Below are 24,118 nucleotides of genomic sequence, written 5' to 3' on the forward strand. Positions count from 1 at the left end.
TCTTGAGTGGCTCAAGTGTGGACACCGGGGAATGTTGGGGCGTATTTACCTTCTGGAGGGAGGATTACCCCTGTGAAATGTCCTCCCTCCCCTGACGTTTCCCTTCAATTGGTCAGATTTACTTCCCTGCTCACCTCTAATGGTGCCTTTGTTCTCGCTACTCTGATTATTATCTGCCGCTCCATTTGCTGTTCATAAGTTCGGCATCGTAGCACCCCCGAAAACATCTACTTGTGGTACAAAGTTACAGTTCGCACAATTTTTTGGACGTGAAACCAGGTTTAGAGCATTTAAAGCAGTAAAGTTCACGTGGTTGTTCCTTCATTGGTAGTGGGGGCTCATTACGGCTGTATGGCCCAAGAACAGAATGGAGTTCATGTGCCCGAATCAAGAGATCAATGACTGACATAATCTCCGTACCATAAATCACAACTGTATCAGTCCAACGCATGCTTACAAATCAGTTCAATTTGATTTTGTTCTGTTGGGGGAGAGTTCAGCTTTTTGAATTCATTCAATAGATGTGCTACAAATGTTGGAAAAGGCTCACCAGGCGCATCTCAAGATGCGCTCCTGACTGTCTGATGGAAGAAACACACTTTTAAAGAGAGCACGGAATTGCGACCAGGCAGTTATGTGTTCGCTCAAGACTGAGAACCATTTTCTGGGCTCTTTCTCTTGGAAGCGAGGTAATTCTAGAAAGATCTAGGCGTCACTCAGCCCCAAAGAGGTTCTGTATACTTCTACAAGCTGAAGCCAATCCTCAGGTTGCACCTTTCCATCTCCTCTGAACACAGGGGGCTCAAGTCTAGCTGCACTATTAAACAGTGAAGAAGTGTGAGAGGGTCCTGCTGTATTTTCAGGTGCTCTATTGCAATCAGTGGCCATCGCCGCAAATTTAGGTCTGACATGAACAGGTTGGACCTGGTCATATGGTGTGAAAGAGGCAATCGGATCATTATGTGCAGGTAACGGGTTTGAAATGGTTGAGTACATGTTTTCATTCTAATCATCAATAATACCTCTCTGCAGATCAAGGGACTCTTTTAGGCATTTTCGCAGCATTTCCACTTCAGACCTTAGCGACTCAACCTGTGTCTCCAGGCAGATAGTCGGCTTTGGGGCTCTCCTCCTAGGTTCAGACTCAAAAGGTAAAGTCAAGTCATTCATATCTATCAAACCATCCACATATCAAGCCATTATGTTCAATATAAACAATGAAACAAACTATGTTATTCAGAAACGTTTAGAAAAACCGTAAATTATTTCGTTTTCAACAAAAGTTAACAATAGTCCCCACTCACACATTATGACAACAATTGATGTAAGTCAAATTGTCTTAATCATATCTTCACTCTTTTTAAATTCAGGACATCAACACAGAGGTAAAAAAAAAAAATAATGGCAATAATTAACCGTAGAAATACCAACCCAGTTTATGAGTCTCTTAATATGTCAGAAAAATCTTTTCAACCTATAGCAAAAAAATAAATAAATAATAAACAATCTCCCCCTTTTTTTCCTCTTTTTGTTTCACAAAAGAATCACAAAACATCACATAATTATGTGGGTTTCCCTAGCAACCTGTTGAACAGTTCAGACGAAGCTGTGAGTCCTAGTGAGGTTCCAATTAATCAGTCAATTGTTCAACGGCGAGCAAGACATGCAGTCAGTGTCCCACAGTCTGTGTCCAAAACTATAACAGTCTACTGTCCAAACCAGAACACTTTTTTTTTCTTCAGCCTGAAACTCTTGCACGGAATTAATGAGCTGCTCATGAACCATGACTTTTTTCACGAATCGAAACAAATCATCCCACGTACCAGAATGAATCTCAAGTGTCCAACCGCGTGCTTCTCAAAGCTTTGGCGTGGGCCAAAAAAAATAAAAAATTTAAATAAAGAACGTCCGTAAATCCGCAACAAAACATAATATGCTCGATCGACTAGTCCAAAGGGCCGATCCGAGGGCCAGAGACAAGATGTCCGGGCGCCACTTTGTTGCTCGGAGAGAGAAGGAGAGTCGAGAAAGAAAATGCACAAGGGATGACGACGTAACTTTCCCGAGTTTAATAAAAGTACTTAAACATCACACACTTGTGCGCATACATGGGGAGTCGAGTGAGGAAAAGAAAAGAAGTGTACAAACATCTAACTCTGGTCACAAAAGAAAATATCAACCTCAGAGATCGGTAGAGCGGGTAACTCCTCTTCCCACCTGTCAGTTCTACCTCAGACACACTCTACGCACATGCGCAGTAGTTCTTTTCAGATTACCATAAAAGTGACCATTACACAGTCTAAAATCAACCTTTTCTTAGCAGACCTCCTGAGAAAGGAGCTGTAAAAACATAATGAGATGGATTTTGGTAATTATACTGCAAATATATATTCTTAAGGACAGCAAAACCTAAAATAAAACTCCAAAAAAAGTGTACAATATGGGACCTTTAAATATAGCCACATGGGCTCAAGAGTACTTCACAAAAGCAATAATTTACCACAGTCTGCTGCTGCTGCTGCATCAAGAAATGTAACTTGAAACTCTGGTACAAAAATCACAATTTGTTCATATTCACAAAACACATTTACGTTGGTCAGTGAAAACTTTGGAAATACTTTTGTCAATTAAATAAAAGTAAATTTTGAATTATAATAAAGTTTCTTGATTTTATTGCATTTTACAAAACATCCCAAATTCTCTGGAATTGGGGTTGGAATTAAAACCGTTATTTTAACTCAACTGTTGATGTGACTGTAGATTATATATTTCATTATTTATGAATTCACATTTTCATTAAATCTTTTTCTATATTTTAATTTATTTCCTGCTTTTGTAACGTATGCGTTAATGCATTTAAGCACCTTTTTGTGCTTTATGGTGTCTGTACTCTATTGTATAAAAATGATATAAGTGAATGTAAACATGAGTCATGTATAGTCATTGGAGATCTTCATCTGCAAAAAAAAAGAGGGAGCGAGGTTAAAGTAGCAACCATGTTTTGTTACAACACTAAATTAAATTTACTGTCATAATGTTGACACTGAGTTGGCATCACATGAAGAGGAAGCAACATCACCTGTGTACATAATGTTCTCTGTGCTTATGATTTCCATAATTAGAGAGTTGAATGTGTTGTTACCGTTGTCTTTTATTTCCGCGTGTCATTAAATTTTGTGCTTTCAGAAAAAATAGATACCCTCAGGTCTCTACCACATTCAAATTAACATGCTTTCCAGAGAATTACAGCAACAAAGACAACAAAGAGAAAGAAAAAAATTAAAAGAGCATTTTTTTGATTAATAAACAAATGATGTGATGCTGAATGAGGGATGAAAGCAGATATAATAATCACACAGTTGGAAGCTGCAGACAGAAAGAGCAGACTCAGGACAGAAACACATGACCTCTGAAGTAAGAGCAACTCATAATTTCAATCTTAAATTGTCTCTATCATTGTGTATTAGCATTTCATTAGCTAGGACCACGCCACAAACAAGTTATGAAACTGGGGAAGAGTAGAAAGAGGATGAAGGGGTCGAGGTAATGGGATGATGGTCAGGTTGATCAGGGCATCTTGAATTGAGGACTCAGAGAGACTCAGGGTGGGGGTACCGTCTGTAGCATATATTTAGGCCAGACAATGATGACCCCCTGATACAACCAGATAGAGATATAATGTGGGAGAAGGTAAGCTGAATGGGTGAGAAAGGGAGGGAAGGGTGGGTTCGAGAGAACGAGACTAGCAGTACGGTATGAGGAGGCCCAGTATATATGGAGGTTTTAGAAGTCAGGTGATTGTTTGAGGAGTAGCCCTGCTCCTGAACTTTAGTTAATATCAATTAACTCCATTTATATTCCTTTTGAGATGGATTCTTATTTATCACTGAAATCATGTTTTACACCAAAATTAATTTAGTTTATCTGTATTTTTCTTCCTCAGAAATGGAACAATCTCTATATTTCATTCTTCTTCTCATTGGTGAGTGTGTTTGTGGTTTTATTTCTGGTTTCTAGTTTCATTAGGTTTGATTCTGTTATGAAAAGCATTAAATCAAAGTCTCTCTTCCACAGGTCTCTGCTCTGTATCTGAATGTGTTCAGCATCAGTATCACTTTATAAATGAGAAGAAGAACTGGACTGAAGCTCAGAAATACTGCAGAGAGAAATACACAGATCTGGCCACCACTGATGACATGAACGACATGAAGGAGCTGAACAAGAGTGTGACTGATAGAAGTCTTCAGTATGTCTGGATTGGGCTGCAGAAGACGGGTCGTGATGAATGGCATTGGTCTTCAGGTGAACCTGTGCTCTATCTGAACTGGGCTCCTGGACAACCAGAAGATAAAGGAGAAGAGTGTGGTATGATGACAAATGGACAATGGCATGATTTGCCATGTAGTAATAACCAGCATTTCATCTGCAACAACAGTGAGTTTATTTTTAGATGCACCATATTCCAAATTTAAATGGAATTCAAATTTTTTTTTTTTTTTTTTTTTTTTTTACATTTGTTTGTTTAATTTGATCTTTTTTGTCCCCATAATTTGTCACAATGGAAGCTTGCTATTAAAGAGCCTGAAAATCTTAGAGATCTAAATTGATCTTATGTTATTAATAATAAACCACTAGACATGTTTCAGCTTGATATTTTCAGTCTTAAGTATCTCAACACAAACCTACACGGGTTTTGTTTTTCATATGTAGATTAACTTGAGTCTGGTCCATAAAGGAATGATAGTCCATTATAACACAAACCCTCGTTTCAGAGAAATGTAATGTGATTCGATAGTGAAGCTATTTTAAGTCACAGCGCTGGGCTAACATCAAGTTTCTGTGCTTCTAAATGTTTCTCTGTGTGCCACTGATTGTCTGTATTTCTGTGTTTCACTTAATGGTTTGAATGCACATGTTCTAGACAATCAAAATTAAGTTTTTAGACAGATCACAGTATAATTTGAAATATCTGAGTATTTAATACATCATAATTACCAGCTGTAGAAGCAGCTCAAGTCTTTAATCTTTTTACAAGTGAGTTTAAAATATAACTTATAACCCACCCAATGTGTATATGATATCAATAAAATGTTGTCATGATATATTTCTAAGGATTGTTATTGCCACTTCCATAGACAATAGGTGTGTATTTTGCAAACTATAAATATATATTTTGCGAATGCTTATGTGTATTTAAATGGCTTAAACTTAAAATAAGCATATATGGTGGAAACACTGAATAGTTGTAATTAATATGACAACCTCATACACAGGGTTAAAAAGGGTTAAATGATGCGTTTCTACTGCTGCTTCTGTTCACATCCAAACCATAAAACAGCATAAGAATAATGAACAAATGGATTTTCATTTGTTTTTCTTAAAGCAAACACAGGACTCGTCCTTGTCAATCAGATGATGAATTGGAGAGACGCTCAGAGTTACTGCAGACAGAATCACATTGATCTGGTCAGTGTGAAAAACCAGAATGAGAATCAACAGGTTCAGAAGATCATCAGTGATAATAACTCATCTGGATTATGGATCTGGATCGGTCTGTTCAGAGACTCATGGCAGTGGCCAGATCAGAGTGACTCCTCATTCAGATACTGGAAAACTGGTCAACCTGATAATTATGGAGGTCGTGAAGGCTGTACAGTGGTTGAAATGAATGCTCAGGGCCAATGGCATGATGTCCCTTGCACCAACAAGTATACTTTTGTGTGTCATGAAGGTGATTAGATCCTCACAAAAAACTATTCATCTCCTCCAGATCTCGTAAAGTTCATGCTACAGTAGGTAGACAACCAGAATGGGTAATACCGCCATGTGTACCGCAGGGCCGCGGTGTTAACTGCAAGTCAGTCGTGTGTTAAAATCATTCGTGAAACTACCGCCCGATGGCACAAAGGGACAGGCTGCGAACTGAATGTAATTGTAAAATATTGGTTTGTCAATGGAGATGAAAGGAGGAAGTAAAACAACAATAAAATTATAATATAAAATTGTAACATCCTTAGAAACCATTAGAAAATTTAGTTAAAGTTAGTTAATTTCAAAATGGAGGATAATTATAGGCTACAGTCTACTCATCAAAAATTTAAAGAAAGACCTTTACACAAAGGCTCTTACTGCACCTATTGTTATTAAACAGCCATTACATAATAGGCCATTACATAATATATATATATATATATATATATTTATATTTATATATACATAATCCATAATGAGCCTTAACTATATTCCGTGCTCAAGCGCAAGCATTATGTTTACTACAAGGCACAGGCAGAAATAGCTTAATAATTTTCAAAAAGGAGACATTTTAATTATTTATTAATAAAGAAATGTTTTCTTGTCGGCTGCAAGGTGAAATTCACAGTGCTGACTCTCTCCACATGGACCTTAATAGAGAAATGCAACCTTCACAGATTAGGTAACGCCTTCGTTTTGAATTGATTACTTTAAAAGAAGACATTTCAACAAGCTTTCTGTAGATACATTTCTCATGTATGTGAGACACCCCAATTTTAAGTTATTTCATAATCAGGAAAAAATTCAAGTGATCGAGAGGGTGCCTCCCTGTCATGCTTGCGCATTAATAATTTTCGTACAAACACTTGAATATGAAAAATAATTAACATTTTGCATATGCATTAGAAAGTAAATCATTTTTACATGCAATTATCCAAAATTGAAAAACCAAATAAGATTTGTAATGGCGCCAAGATGGCGCCGTCGAGTTCAGACGCAGTCCAGGTCGCTCCACCTAGATTGTGTTTTTAGTTACTTTTTTACCTACTTTTGCTTTCTCTTTTAACACACATAACGTCTACACTGATCATTTACGACAAAAAAACACTTTTGGAAATTGGACACCACTTCACTGACCTGTTTCAGGACACTTTATCCTCTAATCCATCGTGGCCATCTGAGATTCTCCGGAATGCCAAGATAAACAATGGCCACCTGAATAACCACCCGAGGCGACAGATCAAGAAACACCGCGGGAAACGTGCTGGGATTCGCAACAGACTTAGGAAAAGAGCTCACAGTCCTCCTCTAATGAGCATTCTGCTCGCCAATGTCCAGTCTCTGGACAACAAGATGGACGATCTTAGAGTCAGGATAAGTTTCCAACTGGACAATAGGGACTGTAATATCCTTTGCCTGAAGGACAAAAACACGCCCTCGGTCCCGGACGCTGCTGTAACGCCGTCTGATAACTTCTCTGTTCTACGGATGGACAGGACAGCCGAGGCTGGTAAATCCAAAGGTGGACGAGTGTGTTTCACGATGAACAAGAAATGGTGTGACCCCAGGAATATCTCCACTCTATCGCGCTCCTGCTTGCCTCATCTGGAACATTTATAGATTATTTGCTGCCCATTCTATCTGCCCCGGGAGCTTTCATTGATCATCGTTACTGCTGTTTACATCCCACCGCAAACAGACACCGGCTTGGCTTTGTCTGAGCTTCACAATGCACTCAGCAGCAACATCAACAAACATCCTGATGCTGCTATTATCATTGCTGGGGACTTTAACAAAGCCAACCTCAGCCAGGTTATGTCTAATTTTTATCAACATGTTTCCTGTCCATCAGGGGAATACACTTGATCATTGCTACACTCAGTTCAAGAATGCCTACAAAGCTCACTTACTACCAGCTTTTGGCAAATCGGACCATACCGCCATTTTCCTCACACCAGAATATAAACAAAGGCTCGTTCAAGAACCCCCGGTGCAAAGGTTAGTGACGCGTTGGTCTGCTCACTCATAAGCCATTCTACAACCGGCTCTTGATGACGTAGACTGGGACATGTTTTAGGCTAGTTCATCTGATGTCATTGAGTTCACGGATGTAGCATTAAGCTTAGTAAACACGCTAGCAGAGCAAGCAACTGAAACAATAACTATAAGGACCTTCTCTAATCAGAAACTGTAGGTTGACAGAACAATCCGTGCAGCAGTAAACAAACGCACTGCTGCTTACAATGCAGGTCTTTTGTTGGGAAACATGAGTGAGTACAATGCATCATGCTATGCTCTCCGAAGCACAGTAAGAGCTGCCAAACACCAATACAGGGAATGAATAGAGTCTCATTTTCAGCTCAATGACTCCGGACCCATGAGGCAGGGACTAAGGACCATCTGTGCCTTTGGCAATAAATTCTCTGCAGAGGTTAGAGCAGATCCGTTGCTGGCTGACGAGCTAAACTCTTTGTATGGCCACGTTGAAAAAAATCTAAGCAATGCAAGTCTGATGATCAGGAAGCAGCAGTTAGAGCAGCAATGATCATGTGATCACCGTGTCGAAGGATGAGGTTCGGAGGGCCCTAAAGCGAGTGAATATAAGGAAAGCAGCCGGACCTGATGGAATTTTCTTCATTATGAGGTCCTGTGCTGATCAGCTCACTGGTTTGTCTCTTGCTGCCTCGGTGGTTCCCACCTCCTTAAAAAAATCTGTCATCATCCCTGTGCCTAAGAACAAAAAACCTTCTTGTCTGAATGACTATCATACAGTTGCCCTCACATCAATAGTCATGAAGGTCTTCGAAGGACTGGTTAAAAATTACTTATGCTTCTCCATCCCGGTTACTTTTGACCCTGTTCAGTTTGCTTATTGCCCCAAACAATTCCACTGGTGATGCCATCTCTCACATGCTGCACTCTTCCCTCATGCATAATGACAGCAATAACAGGAACTATGTAAGACTGCTATTTATCGACTATAGCTCAGCTTTCAATACTATAGTCCCCATAAAGCTTGCTTCTAAACTCATAGACCTCAGCCTGAATTCTTCACTCTGCAACTGGATTCTTGATTTCCTCACCGGCAGACCTCAAGTGGTGAAAGTAGGCCAGTACACCTCCAGCTCCATCACCCTGAACGTAGGAGCACCACAGGGCTGTGTCCTGAGTCCCCTGCTCCACTTTCTCTACACACATGACTGCGTGTCTTTGCACAGCTCCACATCTATAATCAAATTTGCTGATGATACTGTGGTTCTGGGCCTCATTTCCAACAATAATGAGACCGCATACTTGGATGAGGTAGAGAAACTAACATCATGGTGCCAGGACAACTGTCTCTCTCTAAACGTAAGCAAAACTAAAGAACTGATTGTGGACTTCAGGAAGAGACAGCAGCAGCCCTATACTCCTCTTATGATCAGCGGGACCTCTGTGGAGAGGGTGAGCAGCTTCAAGTACCTTGGTGTAAACATCTCAGAGGACCTGACTTGGACTACTCACATTCAAACACAGGTTAATAAAGCCAGGCAAAGACTGTACCATCTGCGACAGCTGAGTAAATTCAGGGTCTCACCAACAATCCTGAAAACTTTCTATTCAGGGGCCAGAGAAAGTGTTTTGACTCAGTGTATCTCAGTGTGGTATGAGAACAGCTCCAGTCAAGACGGCAAAGCCCTGCAGAGAGTTGTGTGCTTAGCTGAGCGCATCTCTGGTTCTGCTCTCCCCTCTCTGCAGGACATCTACCTCAAACACTGCAAAAGCAGAACTGTTAAAATCATCAAGGACTCCATACACCCCAGTAACCATCTTTGCACTTTACCGCCATGTGGTAAGCGCTTCTGTAGTCTGATGGCAACAATCGAGAGACTCAGGAGGAGTTTCTTCTCCCAGGCCATCAGGCTCCTTAACTCAAAACCAGCCTCTCAACATCTTCATGTGTCCACTTAATTTTAACTTTATCAGTTAGATATTCTTTGATCACTACCTCACATTGGCATACTGACAGTGTCAACCTGTTTGCACATTTGCCTCTTGTACATTCATGTGTATTTTTATATTTAAGACTAGAGTAAAATGCACATTGTCTCTTGTACTGTCACACATGCGCCAGGCTCCGATACCTACCTGCTAACTCTAAGGACTAACCATATACCTGACTTACCTCTCTCCAGCGATCTCCAGGTGTCCTCCTGTTCCCATCGTGTGTGTGTGTGTGTCATCTTCCTCCATCGTCTCAAGCTACCACCTCTCGGATCATCTCACCTCTCAAGACACCAGCACTGTATCCTCACCCATTGCTTCACCATTGTTCACCTTCACCTCTGCTTGTGTCAAATAAAACATCATTCCCTGTCATTCTCAGTCTCCGGTCCCTGACTACTGTAACGTACATCCCTGGGTATCTTAATATTTAAGACTACAGTTTACTTTCATGCACATTATTCTCTATTATCTATTTAATTTTACAGTATACATCTTTTTTTATATTTTATTTTTATATTTTTATTGTTTACTTTTATTTCATTCTTTCATAGCTATATTTATGTATATTTTAATCTGTGATGTATTTTTTAATAAATGCACTGACCATGGAGCGGACCTGACTCACTGTTCACTGCTGGTTATGTATTGTATGCTCTATATAATTGTGTATTAGACAAATAAAATTCTTGAATCTTGAATCTCGAATCTTAAGAAGAATATTGAGACTAATAAGAATAAATGCTGCGCATGCACTCAGCATCACAAGCGCCGTGCAAATCATGCACTCTGATATTTTACACACCTGCATTTAAATGCGGCTGCAATTTATTTATTTTATTTTTTACTTTACTTCATTATATATAAGTAAATAAGGCTCCCTTTAAAATCACTGCAGTTGTCAATTAATGAAGCTCTTATCGAACAGGTTTAATTTATTCGTTTCTTGTTTTAATTAGGCCTCAATAATGGGAGTGAAATTATACAGTGCCTCACGTTTTACTAAAATGAAGAAAATAATTTATAAAACACTCAATAAATTCTTAATCGGTGTACAGACAGATATCTGTTTCAAAAGAAGTTATCTTTCAAAATAAAGGACATGGTAAAGAATAACAAAGTAGTGCGTGACAAAAATGCATGCTGTTTTATTGAAGGAATTTTAAAATATAAATTAAAATATAGGCCTAATATTTGAGAATATTGACATTTTGCATATTAATCCATGCAGGCTAGCTCACTAAAATAGGCTACCACTTTTAATGCTTCGATGCAAAGTAAACCACAATTTCTTTAGGATAATATAACATAATTCATATTATATAAATAACACTGCACACCTATTAAATGTGTCAAATCTAATATATGGTGTAATATTGTGCAGCCTAGAGAAAATATAAGCAAAGGCTCATAGGCTTGACATTTATCCTACTTGAATTCGTTCTAAAGAAACGCACTTAACTCCATAAGTACTAAACTTTCATCTGTGAATATTAAATATTTTAACTACAGTGTTTCTCTTTCATTTTCCCCGACTGCAGCCGTCAAATGTAACACATCGGTGAAGCAAAAGCTGATGGCTATTTGCGAAAATGTGCATTAATGCGCTTGTTTGTTAACTTCTGGTTAAATCGCCACTCAGCGGTCAAAAGCTGCAAATGCATTTTGCAGACTGGGTGGCGGCGGCAGTACCCATGGCAGTAGAACCATTATTTTGATTGGCCACCTACTGTACATTTCTGACATGACAAATTCCTCCAAAGTGTTTGTTCTGCATGTTTTTTCTCTCTAGTTTCTGCTTGTGGTTTGTTTGGTTTCCAGATAAGCTGATTCTGATCAAGGAGAATCTGACGTGGTCTGAAGCTCTGAGATACTGCAGACAGAATCATGTGGATCTGCTCTCGGTTCATTCAGAAGAGATTCAGCATTGTGTGATGAACGTGGTTAAACGAGCGTCTACTGCGGCGGTGTGGTTGGGTTTACACTACTGCGTCATGAACATGTGGCTCTGGCTGAGTGGAGAGGTCGTGTGCTATCAGAACTGGGCTCCAGGGAACGGAACAACACCCGAAAACTGCAAACTGGAGAACAGAAAAGGAGCAGTTCAGTCTGGAGGAGATCAGTGCTGGATCAGCCTTCCTGAATCTCACAAACTCAACTTCATCTGCAGCAGAAATTAAGAGCTAATGTGTTTACTTACATTAACAATTTTCATAGGCCACTTCATTATCTTTCTGATTTACTTTTATGTTTTTTTTTTATTTAGTAAGTTCTGAGTGAATCTCCTTATTGGGTTTTAAAAGTGGAAAAAAATCTGTTTTATTTCTGTTATGATATATGTGTATTTCCGGTGTGGTTATGACTCTGTATGTTTTGCACTAATAATTTCTTTTGAACACAAACATGAAAACACAACATCAGCTCAAATAAACTCACGTACAGCTAGATTTGTCTCATTTTTTTTATTTCCCCTCAACATTGCATTAAACTAAAAGTTATTAGTAACAAATAGGTAAAATTTGATTGTATAATAATCCTGTGAATTATAATATGGATTCTTATCACTAATAGTCTGATGAAATAAACATGACAAAACTTCCACTTTTAACTCAAAAACATAAGTTCATTTACTGCTTTAAATAAGTCAAACTGGCTGCACAAATCATTTAAATTAATTTTAACTATACTATAACAACTTAAATCACATCTTGTATAACAAAACATGTTGCCTCGATTATTGAGCATGCCTCTTCCAACTGGCTTATTTAACAAAACAATATATTTAACAAAAGATAACCAAACAATCAGTAGTCAGTATAGAGACGTTAGTAGTGAAGAATGCATGAGAGAGGACTGGAAGCTGAAGGTCTGCTTGAATACTAACACAAATAACAGAAAATTAAAAGAAGCCGCTCATTCAATTGCCTTCACATATCTGCACCCTCTCGCAAATCCACCGTGCTGGAGCTCTTACAGGCCCGATGATGAGCCACAGGTGGAAAGACCACACCCTAACTAACGACATACCTAAAACTTAACAAAAAAACAAACAAAGACAGGCCCAGAACTAACTGGGACCTAACAAAACCTTTATATATTTTTATGTGCATTTTTATGAGGACACGGGTATGACATGGGTATTACAATGTGAAAGTGATTTATGAGGACACTTCCTGTGTTCCCCTTGATTCAAAAGGCTCTAAAACAAAAAGGGTGTTTTTTTATAACTAAAAAATGCAGTTTCCAGTGATGGGTAGTTTTAGGTGTAGGGTTGGTTTATGGTAATAGTAAATACAGTTTGTGCCGTATAAAAACCATTTAACCTATGGAAATTCCATATAAACCATAAAAAACAAAGTGTGTGCCTGTATATATGACTCGTTAATTAAATGAGCTGAGATTACATTTTGTGTCATCTGTAATCTAAAGAATAAAATTGTAACGAGGAATCAGAGGCATTCGGATCCACGTGCAGAACTTTATTCAGAGAATGGTCGGACAGGCAGAAATCAGGAATGGTGTCAGGTGTGTCAGGGATAACCAGAATCGTAACCAGAAACAAGCAGAGATCGGGGCAGGCAGCAGAGAATCAGAGTCAAAATATACAATCCAAGATCAGACACGGGAATATCAAACACAAGGAAAAATGCTAGACTGGCTAAACAAGACTTCGCAGTGAGTGAGAGTGATTGTGGTGCTTATATGTTTGTGTAAATGAGGTGCAGGTGTGGCAAGGAAATTGGCTGATGAATGAGGTGCACGTGTGGCAAGGTGATAGTGATGCAGTGTAGTTCAGGTGTGGTGCAACAGTATGAAAGGTGCTAGTGTCTAAGTGATGATATGGGGACATCTGGTGGTTGATGGGTGGAATGGTCCTGAGTGGAGTGCCCTCTACTTAAGGTCATGGGCACTCCAGCTAATGATTGTGACAAAAATAAGGGTTGAGGGGATCATCTGATTCCGATGAAGAAACGGATGTAAAACCAGCCACTCTATCTGACTGTATCTGTATCTGAAACTCTAAGAATCATGAACCTGATTTAAATGCTTTACTGTTAAAATATACTTGAAATTAGGGCTGGTAATTTAACGTATTAGATTAATTATGGAGAAAAAATAACACATTAAAATTATTAACGCATTTAACACACTTGCCCTGGCCCAGACTTATGTGGATCATCTGCCATTTCATAGAGTTGATTACTAATGACTAATATGAGGCAGAGCAACAACTTACTGCATGATGGAGCCTAGAGAATATCCCTAAAATTCAAGATATGAGGCAAAATGGCCATTTAAGATTGTGTCTGCTCTCTAAGCTCTTGCGGTTCTTTGATGTCACACACCGGTCGTTCTGTTGGTGATGATCATCCTTTTCCACCGATTTCTCCTTCAACCCTGCTCCTGGCTATCGACTGTCCTGCAAAGTTCATCTCCAATCCTAATCAAACACACCTGAAGCAACTAATTAAGGCATTGGTCTCAAACTAAATTCCTGGAGGGCCACAGCTCTGCACAGTTTTGCTCCAACCCTAATCAAACACACCTGATCCAGCTAATCAAGATCTTCAGGATTACTAAAAACTTCCAAGCAGGTGTGAATTGGAGCTGGTTGGAGCTAAACTCTGCAGAGCTGTGGCCCTCCAGGAATAGAGTTTGAGACCACTGAATTAAGGTGTTCAGGATCACTTAAAAATTTAAGGCAGGTGTGTTTGATTAGGGTTGGAGCTAAACTTTGCAGGGCAGTCGATCACCAGGAGCAGGGTTGGTTACCCCTGTTCTAGAGGAATCCAATTTTGGTTTCAAATGTGTATTTAAATCTCCCCCACATATCAAAAATCCCTCAGTTTTCAATGTCATGATATTAGTAATTTTCTGGAAGAAGCTAAAATCACTTCCTGGGGGTGCATACATATTTAAAACACTATCTGATTTCTCATATAATTTACCCTTTACTAGGATATATCTGCCCTCCTTTTCTCCCATTTCTGATGGTTTTTTTTCAAAATTGAGTGTGTTCAAAATAAGAATAGCGACCCACCTCCTATGCCCTGTTTTATATGAAGAGAAAAACGGTAGCACTGTTTTACAGTCCTGTTTCCCATGTACATACTATGTACTTATTATAGTATTTACAATAACTATGTAATAACTAGGTACTAACCCTAAACCTAACCCTACCCCATGTAGTTACCTTGTATTACCAGAACTTTCTAAGATAAATAAATATAAGTACACTATAAGTACATGTAAGTACACGTACTGTAAAATAAAGTGCAACCAGAAAACCACCCTAGAAAAGCCACATTACCTAAATCTTTTATGCTCTTTATCATTTAATGAGTTTTCTGTAAGTATACTCTCAATACTAAGGTCTGTAGTTGGGGGGGATCTCCAGCTTGTCCTGTAGCAATTTTTTCCATAAACAGCGTCATTGACGCCCCCTCTGCTCCTTTGGGAACATTATAGATCCTTATATTGTCACAGTGTCTGGGTTGTGTTCCCTGGGTGTCCACTAGATGTCCTCCGTTCCCATGGTGTCTGTCTTATTATCACTTCCTGTTTCCTTATTTGGTCACCTTCCTCCTTGTTTTAGTTAATTGATTGTTCCCCACCTGTCTCCAGTTTCCCCATTATCCTTTTGTGTATTTATACCCGGTCTGTCTTAGTCTTTGTCACGGAGTCCTTGTCGTATGCGTGGTTCTTCCCTGAGTCTGCTCTGTCTGTATGTTCTTGTTATGTTTATTGGATATTCTGGTTTTGACCCTGTCTGGACTGTTTACCCCTTTTGGATTGCCCCTCAATAAACCTCGTACCAGCATTTGGATCTCTCCTGTGTTTCTTGTATCAGCGAACGTGACAGAAGGACTCCGTCAAAACCTTGAGATCCAGCGGTATGTCGACTAACGCTTCTTCCCCAGCCACCGAGCGGGAGAGAGATAGTCAGTTTGAGGGAACCCGCCTGGTCGTGTTTCGCGGGACCAGGGGAGGTCGCCGAGGAGGAGGTGGGCGAGAGGAGATTCAGCACAAGATGGCCGCCAACCCAGCGCCGCTGCACAAGATGGCCGCCAGCTCAGAGCCACAGCACCAGATGGCCGCCAGCCCAGCGCCACAGCACAAGATGGCCGCCAGCCCAGCACCATTGCACAGGATGGCCGAATCTACACCTGTGTTGCCAGACAAGATGGCTGACTCAACAGTTGAGTCTTCCGTCAAGGTGCCACCAACTCGCCATCATAGAGGGCGGAGAAGGAGGAGACAGGCATCTACCGTTCCCGAAAGCCCAGAGGACGTTCCCGAGCGGGAGGAAGTTACCGTCCAGGAGGACGTTCCCGAGCAGACCGCTGCCGTCCAGGAGGACATTCCCGAGCGGGCCGCTGCCGTCCAGGAGGACGTTCCCGAGCAGACCGTTGCCGAGGCGGTGACCGATGCTGTTCCGGAGGCCGAGGTGGTGACCGATGCTGTTCCGGAGGCCGAGGCGGTGCCCGATGCTGTTCCGGAGGCCGAGGTGGTGCCCGATGCTGTTCCGGAGGCCGAGGCGGTGACCGATGCTGTTCCAGAGGCCGAGGCGGTGCCCGATGCTGTTCCGGAGGCCGAGGCGGTGTCCGATGCTGTTCCGGAAGCCGAGGCGGTGCCCGAGACCGCTCCCGAGGCCGTTACCGAGGCAGTGCCCGAGGCCATTCCAGAGGCGGTGCCCGAAGCCGAGGCGTCTCATGTCTCCACAGGCAGTCCAAAGTCAAGTCAGGTGCCCATAGACTTTCTAGAGTTGAGTCAGTTCCCGGTTGACCCTCCAGAGTCGAGTCAGGTGTTCATGGACCCTCCTGAGTCAGGGTTAGTCACCGTCGACCATCTAGAGTCAGGGCTAGTTCCTGTTGACCTTCCAGAGTCGAGTCAGGTTCCAGTTGACCCTCCAGAGTCGAGTCAGGTCCCAGTGGACTCTCCAGAGTCGAGTCAGGTCCCAGTAAACTCTCCAGAGTCGAGTCAGGTCCCAGTGGACCCTCCAGAGTCGAGTCAGGTGTTTGTGGACCCTCCAGAGTCAGGGCCAGTGACCGATGACGTGGTGGTCATCTGCTCCGCCCTGGGGGACTCCGACGTCGACCACGAGGACGTGGTAGTCATCTGCTCCGCCCTGGGGGACTCTGGCGTCGACCACGAGGACGTGGTGGTCCTCTGCTCCGCCCTGGAGGACTCTGGCGTTGACTACACGGTTGTGGTGGTCTTCCGCTCCGCCCTGGGGGGCTTCATGTTGTTGTTTTTGCTTTTTGTGTTTGTGTTCACTCCTGTTCCTGTTCCCCGTGTTTTTCTTTTCTGACCCTCCGTCCCTCCCCCTGAGCCTCCGCCTGTCCACCTCCCTCCTAGTTTCTGTTTTGTCTATCGTGGAGCGTCTGGAAGCCGCTCCGTAGAGGGGGGGTTCTGTCACAGTGTTTGGGTTGTGCTCCCTGGGTGTCCACTAGGTGTCCTCCGTTCCCACGTTGTCTGTCTTATTATCACTTCCTGTTTCCTTATTTGGTCACCTTCCTCCTTGTTTTAGTTAATTGATTGTTCCCCACCTGTCTCCAGTTTCCCCATTATCCTTTTGTGTATTTATACCCGGTCTGTCTGAGTCTTTGTCACGGAGTCCTTGTCGTATGCGTGATACTTCCCTGAGTCTGCTCTGTCTGTATGTTCTTGTTATGTTTATTAGATATACTGGTTTTGACCCTGCCTGGACTGTTTACCCCTTTTGGATTGCCCCTCAATAAACCTCATACCTGCATTTGGATCTCTCCTGTGTTTCTTGTATCAGCGAACGTGACATATATTCTCCCATCGTGATCTCCCTTTTTGATCGAGGAGTTTATCTTCTTGTTGGTTCATCACTAATAATTTTGATCATCATTTCCAATTCACATTTCCACCTCTGCAATCTTTTGATTAACACTGGTGAGTTCAGTAATAATCTTGTTTAGTAGTTGTTTTGTGTATTTGAGAAAGTCCTTTATCTCCTCCAGTACTTTTGTCAAACTTGTTGGATTGCTCAAATAAGTATTAACATTTAGCATTAGCATTAACTTCACCATCTTGGGCCTGCGATGGAGAGCTGTTGTTTACATTTTCTTCGTTCACAGATTCTTCAGTGGTGCATTTTTTATTTCCATCTCAATACTCGTTCACGAGTCAAGAACCGGTTGCATCGGTTGTCGGATCACCAGTACTTCTTTCGGACAGTTCGATTCAATAAACCGGTTGAAGAAAACGGTTCACCGGTTCTTTTGCGCTCGAGGTAATGGCGTCATTGGCGATGATTGCCCTTTATTCAAGCCTTCAGTTTACGCGCGCTCATAACATTAGCACAGAATCAGTTCAGAATCAATCACCAAAAGAATCAGTTCGGTTTAGATGCTCTACGTGTCGGTCTGCTTGACGCTCCTTCGATTCTCGAATTGGACGCGTCTGACAGAAACGGTTCTTGACTCGAGAACGAGTCAGTCTGTTGTTTGTTATCTGGCTCAGCTCGGTGAACTGGTTCAAGAAGATACGGTTACATCGAATGATTCGTTCGCGAACCGGATATCACAAACTGCTTTGTTTTGAACTCTCTCACAACAGACACGGAAGAGAAGACAATGCTGAATTAAGTCGTAGTTTTTGCTATTTTTGGAACAAAATGTATTTTCAAATTCTAACTGACCCTCTGATGTCACATGGACTACTTTGATTATGTTTTTCTTACCTTTCTGGACATGGACAGTATACCATACACACAGTTTCAATGGAGGGACTGAGAGCTCTCAGACTAAATCTAAAATATCTTAAACTGTGTTCCGAAGATAAACGGAGATCTTACTGGTTTGGAACGACATGAGGGTGAGTTATTAATGACATAATTTTGATTATTGGGTGAACTAACCCTTTAAGTTGTCTAATTTGGCACAGTCTCCCTGCTGCACTAATAGCAGTAAGCCATTCCTCTGTGAATACTTATCCTTATTAGTACAATTTTAGCTGGATTATTTGTGTCCCCTTTATAAATTGCTCTTGAGAAATTTGATGTTTATTTCTCCCACCCCACTGTTACACACTGTTAAATTTACGCCCCTGCCTGTGTGACAAATGTAATGTAAAGTTTTATTATTCTACCTGGAAGGAAGTGCTTTTAAAAATAAAATAAAATGTTTTATATATATATATATCTCAAGGAAGTACGGTACATTTTACTATTGTGTTCTTTATTGTGTTACTAGATTTTAGATATTCCCTTTTATCACTGCACTGACAAACTCCTTGCTTTATATTTATACATTATAGGTTTATGCCTTTATTGGATAGGACAGTAGAGAGCAGAAAGCATTGGTTGGTGAGAGGAGGGTGGGGGCAGCAATGGACCTCAATAAGGTACTCGAACTCAGGCAGTTGCGCTATGTCAGTGGCCACAAAACATAAACCTAACCCTACCCATAATTTATAACTAAAATCAGAGGGAATTGATAAGTTGAATAACAAGGGCGTTGAAGCACCTAGCTCTGGTTGTAAAGCTAAAATTGACATTTCCTGTAAACGTATGCCTCAATTCTGATTGGTTGATTGGAATGTTGTTCCAGGATCAACCAGGATGTTGATCCAGGAACATGTTTCACTTGCTGAAATCACAATCACATACAGTATGTGGGCAGACTAACCACAAGGCTTTTAGTGCCAACCTGAGAAAATCCTTTTGACCTCAGGATCTGCGCTTTGGCTACATAAAATACGCCAAAAACAGCCTTAATCTACTGCTGTGAAATGTGCAGTTAAGTATCACAATACAGAAGAACCATGATAGCCTAATGTGGTGGTTTAAACTTTTAATTTATGTAAAAAATGATAACATTGTGCACTGTTTCTGAAAGTAATTGTCCTGTTACTCTTTTTACAAGCATACGCTAAGCTTATTTACTCAGCCTTCCTTAGGGCAGTGTTGTGACATACATGTTTCAGCAGATTTCCTTTTGAATTCAGATGCACTTGATAATAATTAAGAGTAACCTGATGTTGTGTGATGTAATTTCCTCCAAGCTCTGCAGTTTTAAAAAAAAAAAGAAAAGAAAAAGAAAAGCCTAGAAGATTAGCATTAGAATAGCAACTGTCTTTTGAGAGAGAAATTTGAATTTGAACACATCAAATCGCTGTTCATTTGAACAAAAACAAATCTCAAAGGAAGAGACAGTAGTAGTCATGGACCTAGAACAACATGGTGAACAAAAGACCAATAGCAGCTCTAGTGAGAAGGAACTGGACAGAGATAAAGATATTTTAGTTGATAAAGACCAGAAAACCAAAGAGAGAGCCCAAAACCGCAGTAAGCAATCTTTTATTATTAATCAAAAGATGTGAAATATTTTAACTGTTGTTTGAATATTTTATTGGTGAGATTTAGCAGGTAAAATGTCTGTTTTTACTGAATATATTCAGTTTAGTCATTTTCAGTTTTTGTTTTCAACTAATGTATATTTTTAGATTTTTGGATTTATGGACACACTTTAAAAGTTCATATAGTTTAAATTAAAAAATAACCTTCCTATTTAAGATTTTGCTGTTTGTGTTTTGCAGGAGTTGTTTTGATTGTAGCATGCTTGGGCTTCAAATGTATATTTCTTTTAGCTGCCATTGTAGTACTGCATATCAAACTCATGGCAGATAAAGATATAGAAGTTACACAGATGTTACAGTCCAATTCAAGATGTCAAACTGAGAAAGACCAGCTACAGCACACCATCAGCTCTCTGAGTGAGAAGAACCAGAAGAAAAGAGTCAACGATCCCACTTTTGAAATAAGCCAGTTACTGAGGAATTTGGACTCTTTCAAGCAGAAGAATCAGGAGTTGGAGAAAAGAGTCGATCAGCTTTCTTCTGAAAAAAGCCAGTTACAGAGAAAATATGACTCTTTGAATCAGATGAAATTGGAGCTCAAAAAAACAGTCAACAATCTCACTTCTGAATACAGCCAGTTACAAAGAAGTTTTGAATCCTTGAGTCAGAAGAATCAGGAGTCGGAAAAAAAAATCAATAATTTTACTCTTGAGAAAATCCAGTTACAAAAAGATATGGACTCCTTCAATCAGAAGAATCAGGAATTGGAGGAAAAAAACAATCAGTTACAAAGAAGTTTTGAAACTTTGAGTCAGAAGAATCAGGAGTTGGAGAAAAGAGACAACAATCTCACTTCTGAAAAAAGCCTGTTACAGAGAAAATATGACTCTTTGAATCAGACAAAACTGGAGCTGGAAACAACCGTCAATAATCTCACTTCGGAAAAAAGTCAGTTACAAAGAAGTTTTGAATCCTTGAGTCAGAAGAATCAGGAGTCGGAGAAAAGAGTCAATGATCTCTCTTCTAAGAAAAGCCAGTTACAGAAAAATATGGACTCTTTCAAGCAGAAGAATCAGGAGTTGGAGAAAAGAGTCGATCAGCTCTCTTCTGAAAAAAGCCAGTTACAGAGAAAATATGATTCTTTGAATCAGATGAAAATGGAGCTGGAAAAAACAGTCAACAATCTCACTTCTGAATACAGCCAGTTACAAAGAGGTTTTGAAACCTTGAGTCAGAAGAATCAGGAGTCGGAGAAAACAGTCAATAAACTTACTTCTGAGAAGAGCCAGTTACAGAAAAATGTGGACTCTTTCAAGCAGAAGAATCAGGAGTTGGAGAAAAGAGTCAATGATCACTCTTCTGAAAAAGGCCAGTTGAAGGGAAGTTTTGACTCTTTGAATCAGACAAAACTTGGGCTGGAAATGCAAGTCAACAATCTAACTTCTGAATACAGCCAATTAAAAAGAAGTTTTGAATCCTTGAGTAAGAAGAATCAGGAGTCAGAGAAAAGAGTCCATAATCTTACTTCTGAATGCAGCCAGTTACAAAAACGTTTTGAATCCTTGAGTCAGAAGAATCTGGAGTCTGAGAAAACAGTCAATAAACTTACTTCTGAGAAAAGCCAGTTACAGAAAAATGTGGACTCTTTCAAGCAGAAGAATCAGGAGTTGGAGAAAAAAGTCAATGATATCTCTTCTGAAAAAAGCCAGTTACAGAGAAGTTTTGACTCTTTGAGTCAAAAGAATCTGGAGTTAATGACTGAACTAAGAAAGTTTTTTAAGAAAGGTTTGTAGCACAGGATTTGTATGAAGTTGCAGTTTACTATACAGTACAAATAAAATACAATAGTATTGTATTTAGTACGAAAACAGCTGGTATTCTTTTCATATCCATTTTAAAAAGAGTACTGCTGTGCTTCAGGTTTGTTCTTGTCCAGTGAAGCAATGAACTGGTCTGACAGCAGGAAGTACTGCAGGGATCGTGGCGCTGATCTGGTCACTATCAAAAATATTGACAAGCAGGTGGGTTTAGGAGCAAATACTAGCAACTTTGTTCTATATCAGTTAAACAATCCCAGATAAGAACACAAATGTATTGAAGATTACAAACACTGAGATTCTCATTCATGTCTTGTTTCATACACAGAAGTTCATTTCTTCATTCGTCAAGGAGATTGTGTGGATCGGTTTGTCTGACATAGAAAACGAGGGGAAAATGAAATGGGTGGATGAGTCATCACCGAAACAAGAGTAAGTTTTAAAACGCTCACAGAAAACCACTGTGCAGCATATGCATTTGTTTAAACCTGTCTTTGTTAACTAGTTGCTTATTAGCATACTTATTTTTAACTTATCGGCTGCTTATTAGTACTCATAAAGCACATATTCTCCCTGTTGAAAAAACAGCATATGCTGGTTAAGTATGTTTTGAAGCTGGGATGCTGGTTTATGCTGGTCATGTGCTGGCAATGGACCAGCATCCCAGCATCAAAACATACTTGACCAGCATATGCTGGTGTTCTCAGCAGGGCTTCATGACCATTGTCATGCTTATGGACTTGTTTTGTGTGTTTTCTCCCCATGTGCTCCCTGTGACCCAGTTTCTTAACAACTACCTTGCTAACAATTAATTAGCAGCAAATTAGGAGTTTGAGGCAAACGTTGTAGTTATTGGTTTGTTAATGGCGAGAATTGATCCTTCAAATAAAGTGTGATCTTTCTTCTTATAATTGCATGACTTAGTAAATACTTCTTCAGGAACTGAATCTGTATGTTATTCAGGTTTTGGGCTGGGGGCGAGCCAAGTAATACTGGTGGAAATGAGGACTGTGTTGAACTGATACCTTCCTATGATATCCTGAAAAACTGGAACAATATCTCATGCTCAGTTAAGAAAAGAGGGATTTGTGAGAAGTAGCATTGCTTCCTTCATCTTCCTGATGTTTAATAATGCTTGAGCTATTTTTAGTTGTTTTTATATAATCTTTTAAACTATTTTAATACAATTGTAATTCATTTTTATGGTTTCACTGTGTTTGTTTCTTACTGCAGTAATAAATCTCACGGCTTTCAGTTACACATGGACTGCATTATGGGTAATCTCAGACAATAAAACTTCTTATGTTCTTCATCACAAGCAGCTGTATGTTAACACAATGTTATTCTAGCTGTTATCATGCTTCTAATTTCTTTATCTGAAGTGTTGAAGTGACAATCACAGTATCCGAATGTCCAGATTTAACTAATTCACCTATTTTATTCTGATATTGAGTGTCTGTGAAACTGGTTTTGAGCTGAATTGCTTTCTCTTTTTAATAAAACTTCAATTAACATTACCATAGTAATCCCCCAGGATATTTTTTTATTCAACAAAAATGTCATTTATAGATATTTGTATGTTTCTTTCATTATACATTTAGGATTAACACTAACAACCCCCTACACCTCACAGTTTATTATTTAATTGTATTTGTGCTCCTACAAACGGTTATTTATAATATATACATATATATATTCAGTCAAAAGTTCAGTCAAAAGTTCTCCACCCAGTGACAATAAACTTTTGTCGAACTAATCACACAATGTTTTTTGCACAACTTTAATCAAATGCTAAGGAATATTTTGCAAGGTAGTGAGGCACACCCGTTTTTCTGCAGATTCACTACTTCATCTGTTATAAGTTTGATGCAATGGGGAAAAACTATGTAAGTTTGCAGCATTTCACAATTTTATACTTTGTTTTAAAAAGAAATTCTGGCCCATGTTTGGCTTTTACATTTTGTACTTTGATGCACTTGTTTTACAAAAAGTAACAAAAAAGGCAAGCATTTGAAAGCAACAGAGTTCCTTGTTTGTTTATATAATGACATCTATGGGTGCCTTTAAAGGGTTACTCCATCCCAAAATAATGTTTTTTTTTGTCATTAATCACTTACCCCCATGTTGTTACACAGGGAGGCTTGAGACTGTCCCATCAAAGTACAAAAGGTCCAGGAAAATATGCAAGACATCGTCAGAATAGTGCATCTGCTATCAGTGATTCAACCGCTGATACA

General features: G+C 39.8%; 3 protein-coding genes across 3 annotated transcripts; all 3 read left to right on the forward strand.

Moving 5' to 3' along the window:
- Positions 1 to 4,081: 4,081 nt before the first annotated feature.
- LOC132106163 (macrophage mannose receptor 1-like) lies at positions 4,082 to 12,148 on the forward strand. The gene is made up of 3 exons (XM_059511822.1): positions 4,082 to 4,434; positions 5,384 to 5,731; positions 11,557 to 12,148. Exons 1-3 carry the CDS (start codon positions 4,197 to 4,199, stop codon positions 11,913 to 11,915), a joined length of 945 nt encoding a protein of 314 aa, XP_059367805.1. The 5' UTR covers positions 4,082 to 4,196; the 3' UTR covers positions 11,916 to 12,148.
- A 7,595-nt stretch (positions 12,149 to 19,743) lies between these two features.
- Positions 19,744 to 21,857, forward strand: LOC132106003 (myosin heavy chain, clone 203-like). Its single transcript, XM_059511585.1, has 2 exons — positions 19,744 to 20,053; positions 20,305 to 21,857. Exons 1-2 carry the CDS (start codon positions 19,930 to 19,932, stop codon positions 21,855 to 21,857), a joined length of 1,677 nt encoding a protein of 558 aa, XP_059367568.1. The 5' UTR covers positions 19,744 to 19,929.
- Positions 21,858 to 21,985: 128 nt separating this feature from the next.
- LOC132106164 (CD209 antigen-like protein C) lies at positions 21,986 to 23,208 on the forward strand. The gene is made up of 3 exons (XM_059511824.1): positions 21,986 to 22,085; positions 22,210 to 22,313; positions 22,845 to 23,208. The coding sequence occupies exons 1-3, from the start codon at positions 22,008 to 22,010 to the stop codon at positions 22,978 to 22,980; spliced, it is 318 nt and encodes a 105-aa protein (XP_059367807.1). The 5' UTR covers positions 21,986 to 22,007; the 3' UTR covers positions 22,981 to 23,208.
- The last annotated feature ends 910 nt before the right edge of the window (positions 23,209 to 24,118 follow it).

The sequence above is a fragment of the Carassius carassius genome, chromosome 26, assembly GCF_963082965.1.
Source record: "Carassius carassius chromosome 26, fCarCar2.1, whole genome shotgun sequence".
In the NCBI taxonomy this organism is placed as follows: domain Eukaryota; kingdom Metazoa; phylum Chordata; class Actinopteri; order Cypriniformes; family Cyprinidae; genus Carassius; species Carassius carassius.